We start from the raw sequence: 18,744 nt of genomic DNA, 5'->3' as shown, positions 1-18,744 counted from the left end.
GCCACATGCCTCAACGTCTTTAAAAGGACACTAATGATCAATATTATCAACTTTATAAGCAAATTATTTTGCTAGCACTCGAAAGTTCACTTTTACAGTGAGTGGAGTCTGCCAGAGAAACCGCAATAAAGATAGACTTCGTGCACCCGCCTCCACCACACCAATTCCGACGTGTCTGCTTATTGCCCATCGATAGCGAAGGATTTTCTCTGCCTTTTTCGCCCATATTTGTGGTTGTTATCGAATGAATACATACAAACTTGCCGAACAGGAAGTTCTCTCACTAGGCGCTAAAAGAATTCTGCTACAATAATTTATTAGTAAGTTGTACAAATTTAAAAAAAATCATCTAGATTGCTGCAGAAGTTGCCAAGAAAAACGCTGTTCCCGTGTAATTACATCCAGAGACAAATTTTCCTCAAAATTAATAGTTGGCGCTCGCCGATCAACGCGCCCCGGTTACACCATAGTGCACATCCTTTATTGTTGGCGCTGACCACCGGCTACCACAAAAATGAGCGAAAAAGACACAGAAAATGCTTCATTATCGATCAGCAAGTTAGAAGACGTGCCGTAGAAGACGTTATCAAAATTGACGCAGTGTCAACGGAAGATAGTGCAGGAATCTATCAGTATTGCGGTTTTTCTCGCAGACTCCACTCACTGTAAGAGGGACCTATTCGGGATCCTAGAAAAATAATTTGCTTACAAAATTTGTCCCTTCCGAAGACGTGTTTAAGCATGTGGCGTTCTTACTTGAGATATATGTCCTTGAGAGTGCAGACGCCGAGACCGACCGAGCGAACTCCCAGCTGGGCACTGGCCTTCTCCAGCTCTCGGAACATGCGGTCGAAGCTCTCAGACGCGACTGTGTGCAGCGCGATCGTGGCCTGTGCCGGCGCGTCACTCAACATCTCGGCTCCGGGCACGTACTTCTGCACGATGGACAGCACTTGCTTCCTCTGGAAGGGCACCCAGGGACTCTTGACCAGGCGGATCTTGTAGCCTACGCCTGCGTCATCATCCATCATCTTGGGCTACAGTGGCGAAAAACGTGAGCCATTTCAAGCGGGTCATATTTTATCATCAGTCTTTCACTGCGCGCCAGTACTGTACGACGGCTGCGCTCATCATAAGTTTTATTCATTATAGCCGCACGTTGCTGATAAACTTACTTTGTGCACTGTCAGTAACTCAAAATCGGGAAGAGTACTAACGCGATGGCGCTCATGGCCTCGTCAGGCCCCGCACACACTCAAGTTCAACAAATGGCCACAGAGGGCGAAAAATCAATCGAGGCGTGTTTCAGTGTAAGCGCGCAAGTGGAGCTACTGTAATTTGGTCGCATACATTAATTTGTGCTTTTTCTGCTAGGGGCGCTGAACATGCTGAATTTTTTACTTTACACAAACCATTGACATAAACAATCGAGGTGTCTAAGGATGTTTTTTTTACCTCCGGCAAATAGGCAGTTGATTCTTTTATTTGATTGTTGAAGCCGCTTTTTAGTCATAGCGTCAAGGTTTTTGTATTTGATTAACCACCGACAGCCGACAGCCTATTGGTATCGATGTGCTTCCTGGCCGTTGGCGTTCGGATACTACGGCGGTAAAACATTTTCGAAATGTAGCTTAGGTCTTCTTTCTTGTGCGTTTGTGCTACCCTTATTAATGAGCCATTTCTTGACAATGTTCTTGACTATGTAACCGCATTTGTGTGGATGCGTAGACGTGTGCTTTTTGTTGTACTTGTAAAATGCAAATAAAATATTTTCAGGCTTACTCAATCTTTGGTGTCGTGTGCGTTTATTCCAGTCGAGGCCATCGTGCCACCTGGAAACCGCATTCTGTCGGTAGCCCTACACGAAATGCAACAGCTGGAGCGCGGCGGCACAACTCGGGGTCACGGCGGCGTAATAAACGAAAAACCGCTCGGGATGCCCTTAAAAGTCACTTCAGAGTGTGCCTTAACTCGATATGACTCAGCGCTACATGTATTCTGCTGCGCCTCGATCGTGCTCCCGCCGGTCTGGTTGCTGTGTGGCAAACGTAGCGCCTACATATATGTAGGCGCTACGTTTGCCACACAGCAACTAAACTCGCGGGAGCACGATCGAGGCGCAGCAGTCAGAAACCCAGTAAAGCCACAGAACACCTATACAAATTTAGAGAAGGGAAACGGTACCTTCCACAGTGCTACGGAAATACGCGTAGCGGTGGCGTCGTGAACTAAAGTATGCGGCCACAGGCGGCGCTGTACAACAGGAAACGGAAACGGGGTTTTGCACAGTATGGCCGCTTTACCAGGTGTTCTGTGGCTTTACTGGGTTTCTGGTTGCTGCGCCTCGATCGTGCTCCCGCCCGTTTAGTCAGGCTAGCCATTTTGTAGGAAACTCTATGAGGCTAGCCACCCTAGTCAGGCCCCGCACAATCTCAAGTTCAACAAGTGGCCATAGAGGGCGAAAAATCAATCGAGGCGTGTTTCAGCGAAAGTGCGCAAGTGGAGCTACTGTAATTTGGCCGCATACGTTAATTTGTGCTTTTTCTGCTAGGGGCGCTGAACATGCTGAATTTTTTACTTTACACAAACCATTGACATAAACAATCGAGGTGTCTAAGGATGTTTATTTTACCTAAGGCAAATAGGCAGTTGATTTTCTTTAAATTTGATTGTTGAAGCTGCTTTTTAGTCATAGCGTCAAGGTTTTTGTACGTGATTAACCACCGACAGCTTATTGGTATCGATGTGTTTCCTGGCCGTTGGCGTTCGAATACTACGGCGGTAAAACATTTTCGAAAGCATGCATGGTTTCTTCTGCGAGTCATTACATTGACTTGCTGTAAAGAGGTCTACTCTTGGCAAAAAATAGTGCCTCATTTTGTTTAGGCGTTGAATATCATAATGAATGCGGCGGAGGTTGAGGGAGTACGCTTGAAGGTACGTTTTTATGCCGTTGATCTCCATAACACCGTAAGTACGCAAACCGATGTCACAGAACACCCGATGCATCATTGTGTGTTCTCCGTCATCGCTTGTTTGCTGTACGCATACTAATTCTTCATTTCTTCTTCAAGTGTTGTATCCTCCTTTTGTCCTTGTTCTCTTGTGCTTCACTTACAGTATGTCGTTCCGTAAGCTGTAATGCGCATTTGCAAAACCAATACGTTTGATAAGACGCAGTGGTTATCATAATTTTACTACACATGTATTAAGCTGGCACATATGGTTCAGATACAGATACCTGTATGCGGACTTGCACGACGTTGATGCGGAGATTAGGATAATTATGACACCCGTAAGGAAGAGGCAGCTGACGGCCGTAAGCTGTTGCGTTCTTTCCGCCAAACTACCCGGCCTGGTAGGGCTGTAAAGATGCTGTATAAAAGTGACACGCGGTGACAGGGAAATTATTATACTTAGCAGCCGACCGTACGTTTTGTAGCTTAGGTTTTCTTTCTTGTGCGTTTGTGCTACAATTATTAATGAGCCATTTCTTGACTATGTTCTTGACTATGTAACCGCATTTGTGTGGATGCGTAGACGTGTGCATTTTGTTGTACTTGTACAATGCAAATAAAATATTTTCAGGCTTACTCAATCTTTGGTGTCGTGTGCGTTTATTCCAGTCGAGGCCATCGTGCCACCTGGAAACCGCATTCTGTCGGTAGCCCTACACGAAATGCAACAGCTAGAGCGCGGCTGCACAACTCGGGGTCACGGTGGCGTAATAAACGAAAAACCGCTCGGGATGCACTTAAAAGTCAGTTCAGAGTGTGCCTTAACTCGATATGACTCAGCGCTACATGTATTCTGCTGCGCCTCGATCGTGCTCCCGCCGGTTTAGTTGCTGTGTGGCAAACGTAGCGCCTACATATACATATAGGCGCTACGTTTGCCACACAGCAACTAAACCACAGAACACGCGTAGTATCCGAACGCCAACGGCCAGGAAACACATCGATACCAATAGGCTGTCGGCTGTCGGTGGTTAATCAAGTACAAAAACCTTGACGCTATGACTAAAAAGCGGCTTCAACAATCAAATTTTAAAAAATCAACTGCCTATCTGCCTGAGGTAAAAAACATCCTTAGACACCTCGATTGTTTATGTCAATGGTTTGTGTAAAGTAAAAAATTCAGCATGTTCAGCGCCCCTAGCAGAAAAAGCACAAATTAAAGTATGCGACCAAATTACAGTAGCTCCACTTGCGCGCTTACGCTGAAACACGCCTCGATTGATTTTTCGCCCTCTGTGGCCATTTGTTGAACTTGAGAGTGTGCGGGGCCTGGTAAAGCCACAGAACACCTGGTAAAGCGGCCATACTGTGCAAAACCCCGTTTCCGTTTCCTGTTGTACAGCGCCGCCTGTGGTCGCATACTTTAGTTCACGACGCCACCGCTACGCTTATTTCCGTAGCACTGTGGAAGGTACAGTTTCCCTTCTCCAAATTTGTATAGGTGTTCTGTGGCCTCGTACCGTTGTCAGATGGGAAGCCTCGTGCCGCAGAAAATCCGGCGTCCCGCGACCCGCATTGGATGTTTCTGCAAAAGTGATTTCGAACCATGCATACCCAACCACATAGGCCCTCAATCTGGCGCAGGGAAGTTACTGAACCAATTCAGTTTCTCAAGCTAAAATACGTAGGAAAATTATAAAGTGCGACTTGCACACAGCCTACAGACATGATAGCATCGTATTGTAATTTGGATATATGAGAAAACATAATCTCGTTACGCGAGAAGTAAAAAAAAAAGCAGAAACCCATTTTCCAGCGTTTCCACCAATAATAGAGCGGACATGTCCTCCGCGATTAACGGGCGCTGGCACGCGCAAGTCTCAAAGCCCATAAAGCGGCGCGCCCGGTTTCCCGTAACACCTCTAGATGGCGCTCGCCTCCACCGCATCGCGGCCCACGCAAAAGGCCGCGTCTCTACCAGAAAGCCCGCCTTCGTGCACAGCGTTCGCCGCGTGCGTTTCTCGGTAAACATGGTTACATAACTTCCAATTGCCGGGAAGCGTTAGAAGCAGTCAGGGATCTTTGAATGCTATCACGTTCCACTCTTAATGGCGAAGGTTAAGCGTCCTGCAAATTTTTAAAGGTAAAATTTAGGCTAGAAGCTCTGTAGCAGCCAGGCGCCTACTGCGATAATGCTGAAGTTTCGCGCGGACAAAGCATCGCTCGTTCAACGCCTCCTGGATAGCAGGCCTCTGCACTCTGCTTTATAGAGTCATGCTACTTGGAACTAAATTTCCGCTGTCAAGCCCTTCGTAACGACAGCGGTGGCGTCTTAATCACCGCGACTTACTCGGGAGCATCCCCATTAGATTCTATGGCAGTCGGACTAGGTAACATGATGTAATGGATCCAAGAGTGCAGGACCTGTGCTATCTCGGAGACGTTTGCTGGTTGCGCTTGTGCTGCACTGCTTCTCGTATGCAAGAAGTATAGGCTGAAGATTAAACGCTGGATACAATCTTATCGGGAGTCTTTTGTCGTAAATAAAGCGATATTTTTCAGGTCATAAATGTATGTTTTGTGTGGCAGCTTGAAATAAAGGTGCGCGAGCGGCTCTGTTTATGATGCACGCATATGCGACATTGAAGAACACTCATGTCTTACAGCGAAGATATATACGGCCATCCAATTCGTCCGTCCGTCCGTCCCTCTGTCGCCTGTACGCCAAAAACTCCTCCAGCACAATGCCATGCGCATGAGCGAAAAAAACTCTGTAAACAAGGATGACGAGCGCAGCTGCGTATGTGGGCCCCTTAATGGCGGTATCTTCGGTATCTGCCCACATATGGGGTGTGCTTAAAGCCTGCTTCATTTCCGCCGCAAGTCGGCCTGGTAATGCACTATATTCGATATCAGTAAACGTATGGGGACTGCTAAATGCCTGCTTCACCTCTGCCGCGTCGCGGCCCAGTATTGCACTGCGTTCTGGATCGGCCGACGTATGGGGAGTGCTTAAAGCCTGCTTCACCTCCGCCGTGGGTCGGCGTGGTAGTGCACTATTGTCACGTGGTAGTGACGGTTAAGAAAACAGTTGAAATAGCCAACGAGCTTTCGTGTGTGCAGCTACTCGGACAGTTCTGAACCAGTCCAGGGCGACAAATTGAAGAGCACCCACTGCGGACTACATTTAGAGCACATACAGGGTGATGGACGTGAACGTTTAAGGTGGTGGAAGCCGTAGGTTGCGACGTCTGCAAGCAGCTATGTCACTGAGGCAGTAACAGCCACCGCCATGTTGCGTAAGCAGCGGTGGCGGGGGAGGCGGCCGTCGGCGCCGCCGCCGATTCCTTGACCGCATTTCACGTGCAAGCCCTCGCTAGCGCTCGGGACGAGCGGATTCCATCTTTCGTAACGGTGCGCCGCACAGAAACCCCTGCCCATCGCCTCTCTTCCTTGCGCCCTGCGTGGCCTCTCATTGGTCGCGCGGCTTCTCATTGGGCTCGGGAATACAGTCTGACAAGGGAGCCTAATTTTGTAGCTCAACTTTCGAATCAGTCTTCCTAAGTAAACCATTTTTTGTGTCTAAAGTGCCAGCACACGATGAGCCCCGATGTGATGCATTATAAGCATACGCATGTGTGCTGTCGCCGAAGGCTGACAGCAGCACTGATCAACGATTTCCTAACAGAGATATATGGCTGCACAGACGTGTCAATTCAAACGCATTGTCGAACTAAAATGTCGCCTTTCCCTTGCGCGAAGGACAAGATACGGCTATCAGTGTCGGTAGAACAGCCCTCACAACAAACTAGGTCAGTGGTCCACGTATTGCTTTTATTTCAAAGGTAAAACAGCAATCGTAAAAAAAAATTGAACAGCATCTTCCCTTATTCTCACAGAGGCGTAAGCTTTAGTTACGCGGCGAAACGCACCTACCATAACTCTGCGAGATATACTTGTAAGCACTAACTGAAATTGCGCCTGATTGTTAACATAGTAAGTTAATCAGGAATTACCGTGTTCCGGTGAGGCGTAGTGGCAAAGTGGAGGGCTTGTGATCTCAAGGTTAGTGGATCGAATTACAGAAGTGGGAGAGGGAAAGCTAGGAAACGCTACCACCATATTGCCGCAGAGATCTCCCCACATGCCAGTTACGAGCACTGTCGTGAGGTACCCTTCCAGGCGCCTCGTCGCTGAAGCCCCTAGGCATTACTCATAGGATCGCCATTAGAAGAGCGCCAGCAACGCCTCGCTCATGGCGATACAGCGCGTGTCTCGCGTGCACGCGCACACGGCAGCGCCCGCGTCTACAGTCCAATGAGAAGTCACGGCGTTGCTCCTGGCCTTCGGGGCGCGTGAGAAGTGTGTTCGGCGTGGAGACGGGGTTGACTGTTGAATAGGCTCCTGTTAACGCTTGTAAATTGTGTGAATGCTTATTATTGAGTTTTCGGGCACAAGTTCGCCCACAATAAACCAGTTTGTTTAGTGTGCTTCATTGAAGAGTACTACATTTCTGGTGGAGGTGCGGGGTTTGATTGGAATTCCCCGGTTCGTAAGAGAACGGAGCCCCGACCGTCAGCGACTGGAACCCAGAGAACTGACTCCAGTAGAGCAGCGCACAAGCGGCTGCATCCGAGGAGACCCGCCCGAGTTCGCACCGCTTCCTGTTGCTGCAGCAATTCAGGCAACAGTTACCAGTGACGATGCAACCATGACCAACCCTGTGGCATCGTCCCAGCTCATCGTGTAACCACCACGAACGCCCGAGCCCTTCCACGGCGATACGTTCAAACATGTGGAAGACTGGTTACAGCACTTCGAGCGAGTTGCGGATTTGAACGGCTGGGACGAGGCAAGGAAGCTACGCAGCGTGTACTTCGCGTTAGAAGAGTCATCGAGGACGTGGTACGTCCATCATGAAGCGACGCTCTCTTCATGGGAAGAATTTCGGCGACAATTGCTTGCCACGTATGCCAGCGCCGACCGTCGACAGAAGGCAGAGCACGCTCTACAAGCCAGAAACCAGCGTACTAACGAGAGAGTCGGTATGTATATCGAGGACATGTCCCGTCTCTTCAAGCGCGCTGATCCAAACGTGACCGAAGAGAAGAAATTACGCCATCTGATGCGTGGCGTTCAAGAGGAGCTGCTTGCAAGACTTGTCCGCAACCGACAACACAGTGTTGCTGAGTTTCGCAACGAAGCGACCTCCATAGAGAAGGCGCTGCAGCAGCGTGCCCATCACTACAATCGTGATGTCGCCAGCGCACCAGCCGATCCCCTGCTAGCGGGCCCAAGCTGTAACACCGAAGCGCTAAGAGAACAGGTGCGATCAATCGTAAAGGAAGAGCTTCGAAAGCTGCAGCTACCGGAAGCTACGCCGACAATTTCAACCCTCGCCGCTGTCATTCGGGATGAAGTTCGCCACGCTATTCTGCAGCCAGGACGTGAGTAACCGCCTGTGCATCATGAACAACCGCCACCGGTACGTCGCATGCCAACGTACTCTGATGGTATGCCACCACCGCATACCATCACTCTGGTACTCTTGTATGCCAACCCACCGGGCATAGGGCTCCATTCGCGACCCCCAGCAGCCGCCAGCCGACTCTGCACAGTTGACCCCTTCTAGCAGAGCTGAGACCACGAAAGAGCGACGTGTGGCGTGCACCTGACCGGACGCCACTTTGTTTCCACTCCGGAAGAGCTGGACACCTTCACAGAATGCGCCCATATCGCAGGGCAGGTCTTCGCGGCTTTATGATAAATGCACTTTGTCCCCGTAATGGTGAAAGATCCATCGAAATTCTGGACTACTTGACCAGACAACAGGACGCGGCTGCTAGATACCAACACCAGTCACGACCGCCAGCGTCTACACGCTACCCATGACCGAGTCCACGGTGTTACGTTTCGCCTACGACGCGCGGTTTAGCCGGCGCGACTGCAACAAAGCGGCAGACATTTTGGCCCGTTCGGCGTCGCCGCTACGCTCCCCGCCAAGCGCGTCCAGGCATGTTCCGATGCCACGTGTCTTCATGTGCGTGTGTGAGTGTATGTGCCATTGTGCCCGACCAGAGGCGCTACGAGAGCAGAAGTCACCTTCTCCTTCCAGCCATTGTGCCCGACCAGAGGCGCTACGAGAGTAGAAGTTACCTTCTCCTCCCAGTCATTGTGCCCGACCAGAGGCGCTACGAGAGTAGAGGTTACCTTCTCCTCCCAGTCATTGTGCCCGACCAGAGGCGCTACGAGAGTAGAAGTTACCTTCTCCTCCCAGTCTTTGTGCCCGACCAACGGCGCTACGACAGTATGCGTCACCTTATCCCATTGTACAATCACGTGCTCGTCTATTGAGGGGTTCCTTCTTGCCCTCAACTGCGAGAGTATAAAAACAGCTACCCCGGACGCCAAAAAGGAGGGCTCCGATTTCTTCTGTTGAGTAAAGTGCTCTCCCGTCTCTCTACTTCGGTCAACCTGACCGCCAACTCTTTGCGATGTTAAAATAAACAAGTTGTTTTGTTGTTACCAGTCGACTCATGCTTTGCCGGGACCTTCGGATGCTTCCAGTTGTACGCCAGGCCGCCAGGCCAACGCTACCCTTGGGGCTTGCGACCCAGGTACAACCACGGGCGTCAGCGCCGAGTTCCCAACCGATCGCACCAGCGGTGCGACCACAACAACTCGCGCCATCGGTGCGATTCAAACAACTGTCTGCCAGCGGTGAGATCGCGACAACGGAGGCCAGCAGCGAAGATATGCAGTTGACTGTATGCTGAGCAGCTCAACAACGATCCGGGAGCAGTGCAACGAGCCCTGTGTGATGACTGGTTGCCTGCAGCGGAACGACTGCGCTGAACTCTTGACTGCGAGGTTTGGTGAGTGCGGGACTTTCTTCTTCTGAGCTTTGCCAGGCTTTTGTTAGTGTCAGAAACAGAGCTGGTAATTGTGGTTGTCGTTGCTGCCGGGTTAGTTTGCGGCAAGACAATAATAGGCAGTAGAGAAAGCAGCATTCAGAGCAGCCATGGATTTGAAGTCGTTGCGCAAACCGAAATTGCTGGAGCTTGCAAGAGAGTTGGGTCTGGATGTCTCGGACAAACTCACAAAACCAGAACTGCTAAAGGCTATTCTTGAGTTAGAAGCTGAGGATGACGAGCTGTCGGAATGCCTTGAGACCATTGAGGAAAGGGAGACGGCAAAAAGACAGGAGCGCGAAAGTAAAGAACAGAAAGAGCGAGAGCAACAAGAAAAAAAAAGAAGAGCGTGACCGTCAACACGCTTTGGAAATGAAGCGTCTCGAGATAGAGATGGAACGCGCTCGTAATGGAAGTCAGGCACACGGTGCAGGAGAACGAGTATTGTTCAAAATGACTGACCTGATGCGGCCGTTTAAGCTTGGAGAGGACATTGGTTTGTTCCTGGTTAACTTTGAGCGAACGTGCGAGAAGCAGGGGTTCTCTCGGGAAACGTGGCCACAGCGCTTGCTCACTTTGTTACCCGGCGAGGCGGCCGACGTAGTCGCTCGCTTGGATAGAGAGGAGGCAGAGGATTTCGACACAGTGAAATCGAGTCTTCTAAAAAAGTACCGGCTGTCTGCGGAGGCGTTCCGTCGGAAGTTTCGGGAAAGTGAGAAAGGCAAGAATGAGTCATATACAGAGTTTGCCTACAAGCTAATGTCAAACATGCAGGAGTGGCTCAAAGAAGAGAAAGCGTTTGGTGACCACGATAAAGTTCTGCAGTGTTTCGGGCTAGAACAGTTTTATAGTCGGTTACCTGAGAACGTGCGGTACTGGGTCTTGGATAGGCCAGACGTTTGTACGGTGGCTAAAGCCGCTGAGCTAGCCGAGGAGTTTGTGACGCGTCGGGCTCGCGGAGCTAAGGACGGTCAAAAGGGTGAATTTGGCTCGAAGTTTGAGAGGCCGAAGTTCACACCCATGAGAGCAAAGGGGAACACGCGTAGTGAGGATGCGAGTGAAAGCAGTCCGACCAAACGTAAAGAGACGGCGGCAGCCGAAGCCGAACGCAGAAAGCGGTTCGAGATGAGGCAAGCGCGCGTTTGTTATACGTGCCAGAAGCCGGGTCACTTTTCGGCGCAGTGTCCGGAAACAACACCAAAAGTTGTGTTTTTTTCCTTATGCAGCACTGACGAGAACATGAAGCTTCTCGAGCCTTACATGCGAGACCTCCTCGTGAACGGGAAAGAGTGCCGAGTGCTTCGCGATTCCGCAGCTACGATGGATGTAGTTCACCCGTCTTACGTAGAACCCCATATGTTCACGGGCGAGTGCGCATGGATCAAGCAAGCCGTGGAAGCTCATAGCGTGTGTCTGCCAGTAGCAAAGGTGCTTATTGAAGGACCTTTCGGAGCGCTTGAGACAGAGGCGGCAGTGTCATCTATGCTGCCCCCCCAGTACCCGTACCTATTTTCAAACAGGTCCGATCACCTCCTGCGCGAGAAGGGGCTTTTGTTTGGTGAAGCTAGTGTTCAGGCCTTAACCAGATCGAAGGTTCGGGAGCTCGCTGCAAAGGCGGTAGTTGCGGGGCCGACGTTATCAAACAACGAAAAAGGGTCAGAGGCGCAGCAAGCTGATATTCAGAGCACGCCCGAACTGAATAAAATTGAGTCTGTAGCGTTGAAGGCGCCAGATACTGGAGAGGAAATGCCCGATAAGGGAAAGTTAGAAGAGCTATCTACAGATTTGCTCATCGCGCCTACGTCAGACGGACTCGATAGGTTGCTAAAAGTCAGCCGGTCGGCTTTCATAGCCGAGCAAAAGAAGGATGGCAGCCTAGAAAACATTCGCTGCTATGTCAAGGAAGGTATCGCCAGGAAAAATGCGCGTTTTGTGGAAAGAGGTGGAGTCCTGTACCGGAAGTATCTAGACCGCAGAGGAGTGGAGTTCGATCAGCTGATCGTTCCTCAATGCTATCGTCAGGATCTGTTGCGCTTGTCGCATGGGGGTTCGTGGTCCGGACACCTTGGAGTTAAGAAAACTAAGGACCGTCTCTTGCAAGAGTACTATTGGCCAGGGTGTTTTCGGGACGCAGACCACTTCGTGAGGTCATGTGACACCTGTCAGCGGGTGGGCAAACCAGGGGACAAATCGAGGGCGCCGTTGAAATTGGTACCTATCATTACGGAGCCTTTTAGACGGCTCGTTATTGATACAGTGGGACCTCTGCCGGTAACAGCCACGGGGTACAGACACATTTTGACTGTGATCTGCCCAGCGACAAAGTTCCCTGAAGCAGTGCCGCTTAAAGAACTCAGCTCAGTTGAGATAGTCAATGCACTACTGTCCATATTTGCGCGAGTTGGTTTTCCTGCGGAAATCCAATCAGATCAGGGCACAGTGTTTACTAGCGCTTTGACGACAACTTTTCTCGAAAGGTGTGGGGTAAAGCTGTTACACAGCTCAGTGTACCACCCACAGTCGTATTCCGTTGAGAAGCTCCACTCCGTCATGAAGCGCGTGTTGAGAGCATTGTGTTTTGAACATCAAACTGACTGGGAGCTGTGTCTGCCTGGGGTGATGTTTGCATTAAGGACCGCGCCGCATGCGGCTACGGGGTTTTCGCCAGCTGAACTGGTGTACGGTCGCTCGCTTCGGTCTCCGCTTCGCATGCTTCGAGAATCGTGGGAAGGCAGGGGCGACGACCCAGTCGTGGTGGAGTACGTGCTTAAGCTCCTCGAACGCTTAAGAAGGGCACAGGAGTTGTCAGGTGAAGCAATGGCAAAGGCCCAGCAGAGGGCCAAGGTTTATTATGATCGGACAGCCAGGGCCCGTCGTTTTGAGGTGGGCGATGAGGTCATGATATTGCGCACATCGCTAAACAACAAACTAGACGTGCAGTGGGAGGGCCCAGCACGAATTGTTCAGAAACTATCGGACGTTAACTACGTGGTAAGTCTGCCAGGAAAGCGGAAAGCACAGCAAGTTTACCACTGTAATCTGCTGAAACCTTATAGACAAAGGGAAGCAGTGGTGTGCATGATGGTAAACGTTCCTGAAGAGCTTCCGGTCGAGCTTCCGGGACTAGGCTCAGTGACGAACAGGGAAGACACCGGTCAAGTCATTAGTGACCTTATCAGTAAAGCACCGCTGTCGCCTGAGCAGAAAACCGAACTACACCAGCTATTACAAGAGTTTCAAGGTCTGTTCTCTGAGAGGCCTGGTAGGACTTCTGTACTTACTCATGATATAGAACTTACCTCCCCAGAGCCAGTACGATCCAAGGCGTATCGGGTGTCACCCCGCCAGAGCGATATTATGGAGGCTGAGGTAAAGAAAATGCTACAGCTCGGTGTTATTGAGGCAGGTGAGAGTGATTATACCTCCCCTTTGATTTTAGTTGAGGTACCGGGCAAGGAACCTCGTCCTTGCGTCGACTACCGCAGGCTTAATTCCATCACTAAGGATCAAATTTATCCGATCCCTAACATCGAGGAGCGCCTTGAGAAAGTTAGTAGCGCTCAGTTTATTTCCACCCTAGATCTTGTCAGGGGTTATTGGCAGGTTCCACTTACAGAAGAGGCTAGTAGGTATGCGGCGTTCATTTCACCAATGGGAACATTCCGTCCTAAAGTATTGAGTTTTGGTTTGAAGAACGCGCCATACTGTTTTTCAAGCCTCATGGATAAAGTGTTGCGGGGACCGCAAGAATTCGCTTTACCGTATCTAGACGACGTAGCGATATTCTCCGCATCCTGGTCTGAGCATATGGCACACTTGCGGGCAGTGCTAACCCGCCTGCGCGAAGCGGGCTTGACAGTAAAGGCTCCTAAGTGCCAGTTAGCACAGGCCGAGGTTGTCTACCTCGGTCACGTGATTGGTCAGGGTCGTCGCCGCCCCTCTGAAATAAAAGTGGCCGCTGTGCGTGACTTTCCGCAACCGCGCACGAAGACCGATATTCGGTCGTTCTTAGGTGTCGCCGGCTACTATCAGAGGTACATCCCCAGGTACTCTGATATCGCGGCTCCCCTGACGGATGCTCTAAGAAAGACAGAGCCTCAAACAGTCGTCTGGGACGAGACAAAGGAAAGAGCTTTTAGCGCCCTAAAGAGTGCCCTAACAAGCCAGCCTGTGCTACGATCGCCAGACTATACAAAAGGGTTCGTTGTTCAGTGCGATGCTAGTGAGCGAGGCATGGGCGTTGTACTGTGCCAACGGGAAAAGGGAGAAGTAGAACACCCCGTCCTGTATGCTAGTCGTAAGCTGACCAGTCGTGAGCAGGCGTATAGCGCCACCGAGAAAGAGTGTGCATGTCTCGTGTGGGCCGTTCAGAAATTGTCATGCTATCTAGCCGGCTCGATGTTTATCATTGAGACGGATCACTGCCCTCTCCAATGGCTGCAGACCATCTCTCCCAAAAATGGCCGCCTCCTGCGCTGGAGCCTCGCTTTGCAACAATATTCCTTTGAGGTGCGTTACAAAAAGGGGAGTCTCAACGGTAACGCCGATGGCTTAAGTCGAAGCCCCTAACGTAGGAATCAGCCTCAAAATTGTTTGTTACTGATGTTTTTCTTCCTGAGGCAGGATTTTTTTTAACATATTGCTTTTGTTTAGTGTTTCAAAGTGATGATATGCTTTCTAGTGCAATTTTCCAATTTGTGGACGCGTTCTGAGTGATGCTAGACTACTGTAAGGAACTAGGCAGTGGTATAAAAAGGGGAAAGAGCCTGGCAGGGCTTAGTGAGGGTTGTGCCGTGCTTGCTGACTGAGCGGTTGAGTTTCAGCGTAGTTCTAACGCTTGCCGGGAACGAGAACAAAAATGTGAACTCTCCCGAAGTCACTTTGCAGTGTCCCGTGCGAACCTGAACGAGAGAACGAGGCCTTCTCTGTGCGCTGCGCTCAACAAACGTCGAGGGACGCCCGACTTCGGTTATGAGCATCATCGAGCGACATCCCTCCGGACAGCGGATGCAGTCCCCTGTCCATCGGGATCTCCTTCCCCCGGCGGGGCGGTCTGTTACGTTTCGCCTACGACGCGCGGTTTAGCCGGCGCGACTGCAACAAAGCGGCAGACATTTTGGCCCGTTCGGCGTCGCCGCTACGCTCCCCGCCAAGCGCGTCCAGGCATGTTCCGATGCCACGTGTCTTCATGTGCGTGTGTGAGTGTATGTGCCATTGTGCCCGACCAGAGGCGCTACGAGAGCAGAAGTCACCTTCTCCTTCCAGCCATTGTGCCCGACCAGAGGCGCTACGAGAGTAGAAGTTACCTTCTCCTCCCAGTCATTGTGCCCGACCAGAGGCGCTACGAGAGTAGAGGTTACCTTCTCCTCCCAGTCATTGTGCCCGACCAGAGGCGCTACGAGAGTAGAAGTTACCTTCTCCTCCCAGTCTTTGTGCCCGACCAACGGCGCTACGACAGTATGCGTCACCTTATCCCATTGTACAATCACGTGCTCGTCTATTGAGGGGTTCCTTCTTGCCCTCAACTGCGAGAGTATAAAAACAGCTGCCCCGGACGCCAAAAAGGAGGGCTCCGATTTCTTCTGTTGAGTAAAGTGCTCTCCCGTCTCTCTACTTCGGTCAACCTGACCGCCAACTCTTTGCGATGTTAAAATAAACAAGTTGTTTTGTTGTTACCAGTCGACTCATGCTTTGCCGGGACCTTCGGATGCTTCCAGTTGTACCCCAGGCCGCCAGGCCAACGCTACCCTTGGGGCTTGCGACCCATGTACAACCACGGGCGTCAGCGCCGAGTTCCCAACCGATCGCACCAGCGGTGCGACCACAACAACTCGCGCCATCGGTGCGATCCAAATAACGGCCATCCTTGATTTCACCAAGGCGTCGTTCACTGAGCCCACGTCAAGAAAACTGAAGCGAACGACCTGTGGAGGTGAGGCCGCTGACGTTCGAAAAAGCTAAAGATCCTCCGTCAAGTTTACCGAGCAGCTGCGACGAACAGAAACGGATGAATAAGATAAGTGAACGGAGAATTTCTTCAGATTTGCGCATTACGACAGACAGTCATGAATTGAGTGCATTAGTTGACACAGGTGCTGATTATTCCGTTGTAAGATATGCACTCACCACGGAACTGAAAAACGTTTTGATGCCGTGGAGTGGGCCCCAGATACGTACGGCTGGTAGGCACCTCATTACCTTCCTGGGTAGATCTACAGCGAGAATCGGAATTCGAGGTTTTTCTTACGTCGCTGATTTTGTCGTACTACCAGAATGTTTGAAGGATGTAATACTCAGAATGCACTTTCTCCTAACAAATGATGCCATAATCAACCTACAAAATTCTAGTGTGTCATTTTCTACGAAGCAGGCTATAGATGTGCAAGAGTCGGAGGAGCTAGGACACGTTGCCTTGCGGGTTACCGACGAGGACATAACCATGACACCGCGATGCAGTATGTTGGTTCGCGTAAGGAACGAAGCATTCAACGACTCCGAAGGTATAGCGGAAGCCAACGTTGAGCTTCTGTTGAAAAAAGGTATATTGCGTAGCGCGAGGAATTGTTCATCTACGCGATGGGTGTGATGATGTATTGCTGACGAACTTCGGAAGCGAATTTCAGCACGTCGCAAAGAACACAGCCATCGCCTTCCTGCACAGCGCTGCTGCGGATGTTTGTAGCTTAGCGTCAAGGTCGCCTTCTGTCCAAACTACGCATGACGCCGTAACATCAGTTGTGATCAACCAAAGGCTGTCGACAAGCCAGAAATAAATGATGGAGGACCTTATAAATGACTTCGCAGAATGTTTCTCCACATCGTCAAAGGTACGACGCACACCAATTGTTGAACACTGTAAATAACAGACGAAGCGACAAGGCCAGTATACCAACACCCGTACCGAGTGTCACCGGTTGAACGAGAGGTCATAAAAAGTAAGGTGCAAGAGATGCTTAAGGACGATTTCATTCAGCCATAAAACAGCCCGTGGGCGTCGCCCGTAGTTCTTGTGAGAAAAAAGGACAATACTTTGAGATTCTGTGTTGATTACCAGAAATTGAACAGTGTGACCAAACGTGATGTGTACCCCCTACCTCGCATTGATGACAGGTTAGATCGCCTATGAGATGAAAACTTTTTCTCTTCAGAATCATCACCATCATCATCATCAGCCTGGTTACGCCCACTGCAGGGCAAAGGCCTCTCCCATACTTCTCCAACTACCGCGGTCATGTACTAATTGTGGCCATGTTGTCCCTGCAAACTTCTTAATCTCATCCGCCCACCTAACTTTCTGCCGCCCTCTGCTACGCTTCCCTTCCCTTGGAATCCATTCCGTAACTCTTAATGACCATCAGTTATCTTCCCTCCTCATTATGTGTCCTGCCCATGCCCATTTCTTTTTCTTGATTTCAACTAAGATATCATTAACTCGCGTTTGTTCCCTCACCCAATCTGCCCTTTTCTTATCCCTTAACGTTACACCTATCACTTTTCTTTTTATAGCTCGTTGCGTCGTCCTGAATTTAAGTAGAACCTTTTTCGTAAGCTTCCAGGTTTCTGCCCCGTACGTGAGTACAGGTAAGACACAGCTGTTATAAACTTTTCTCTTGAGGGATAATGGCAATCTGCTGTTCATGATCTGAGAATGCCTGCCAAACGCACCCCAGCCCATTCTTATTATTCTGACTATTTCAGTATCATGACCCAGATCCGCAGTCACTACCTGTCCTAAGTAGATGTATTCCCTTACCACTTCCAGTGTCTCACTACCTATCGTAAACTGCTGTTCTCTTCCGAGACTGTTAAACATTACTTTAGTTTTCTGCAGATTAATTTTTAGACCCACCCTTCGGCTTTGCCTCTCCAGGTCAGTGAGCATGCATTGCAGTTGGTCCCCTGAGTTACTAAGCAAGGCAACATCATCGGCGAATCGCAAGTTACTAAGGTATTCTCCATTAACTCTTATCCCCAATTCTTCCCAATCCAGGTCTCTGAATACCTCCTGTAAGCACGCTGTGAATAGCATTGGAGAGATCGTATCTCCCTGCCTGACGCCTTTCTTTATTGGTATTTTGTTGCTTTCTTTATGGAGGACTGCGGTGGCTGTGGAGCCGCTATAGATATCTTTCAGTATTTTTACATACGGCTCGTCTACACCCTGATTCCGCAATGCCTCCATGACTGCTGAGGTTTCGACTGAATCAAACGCTTTCTCGTAATCAATGAAAGCTATATATAAAGATTGGTTATACTCCGCACATTTTTCTCTCACCTGATTGATAGTGTGAATATGGTCTATTGTTGAGTAGCCTTTTACGGAATCCTGCCTGGTCCTTTGGTTGACGGAAGTCTAAGGTGTTCCTGATTCTATTTGCAATTACCTTAGTAAATACTTTATAGGCAACGGACAGTAAGCTGATCGGTCTGTAATTTTTCAAGTCTTTGGCGTCCCCTTTCTTATGTATTAGGATTATGTTAGTGTTTTTCCAAGATTCCGGTACGCTCGAAGTCATGAGCCATTGCGTATACAGGGTGGCCAGTTTCTCTAGAACAATCTGCCCGCCATCCTTCAACAAATGTGCTGTTACCTGATCCTCCCCAGCTGCCTTCCCCCTTTGCATAGCTTCCAAGGCTTTCTTTACTTCTTCCGGCGTTACCTGTGAGGTTTCGAATTCCTCTAGACTATTCTCTCTTCCATTATCGTCGTAGGTGCCACTGGTACTGTATAAATCTCTATAGAACTCCTCAGCCACTTGAACTATCTCATAGATATTAGTAATGATATTGCCGGTTTTGTCTCTTAACGCATACATCTGATTCTTGCCAATTCCTAGTTTCTTCTTCACTGCTTTTAGGCTTCCTCCGTTCCTGAG

General features: G+C 49.9%; 1 protein-coding gene across 1 annotated transcript in view; it reads right to left on the bottom strand.

The window, feature by feature from the left end:
* Positions 1-18,744, bottom strand: part of LOC142578581 (uncharacterized) — a 233,905-nt gene that overhangs the window by 165,371 nt on the left and 49,790 nt on the right. Inside the window, exon 3 of the mRNA XM_075687974.1 lies at positions 757-1,012. Within this exon, the coding sequence (XP_075544089.1) occupies positions 757-1,012 (256 nt within the window). The remainder of the gene's footprint in view (positions 1-756; positions 1,013-18,744) is intronic.

The sequence above is a fragment of the Dermacentor variabilis genome, chromosome 4 (genome assembly GCF_050947875.1).
Source record: "Dermacentor variabilis isolate Ectoservices chromosome 4, ASM5094787v1, whole genome shotgun sequence".
Classification (NCBI taxonomy): Eukaryota; Metazoa; Arthropoda; class Arachnida; order Ixodida; family Ixodidae; genus Dermacentor; species Dermacentor variabilis.
Note: the sequence above shows the minus strand (reverse complement) of the source record. Positions and strands in the feature narration are given on the sequence as shown.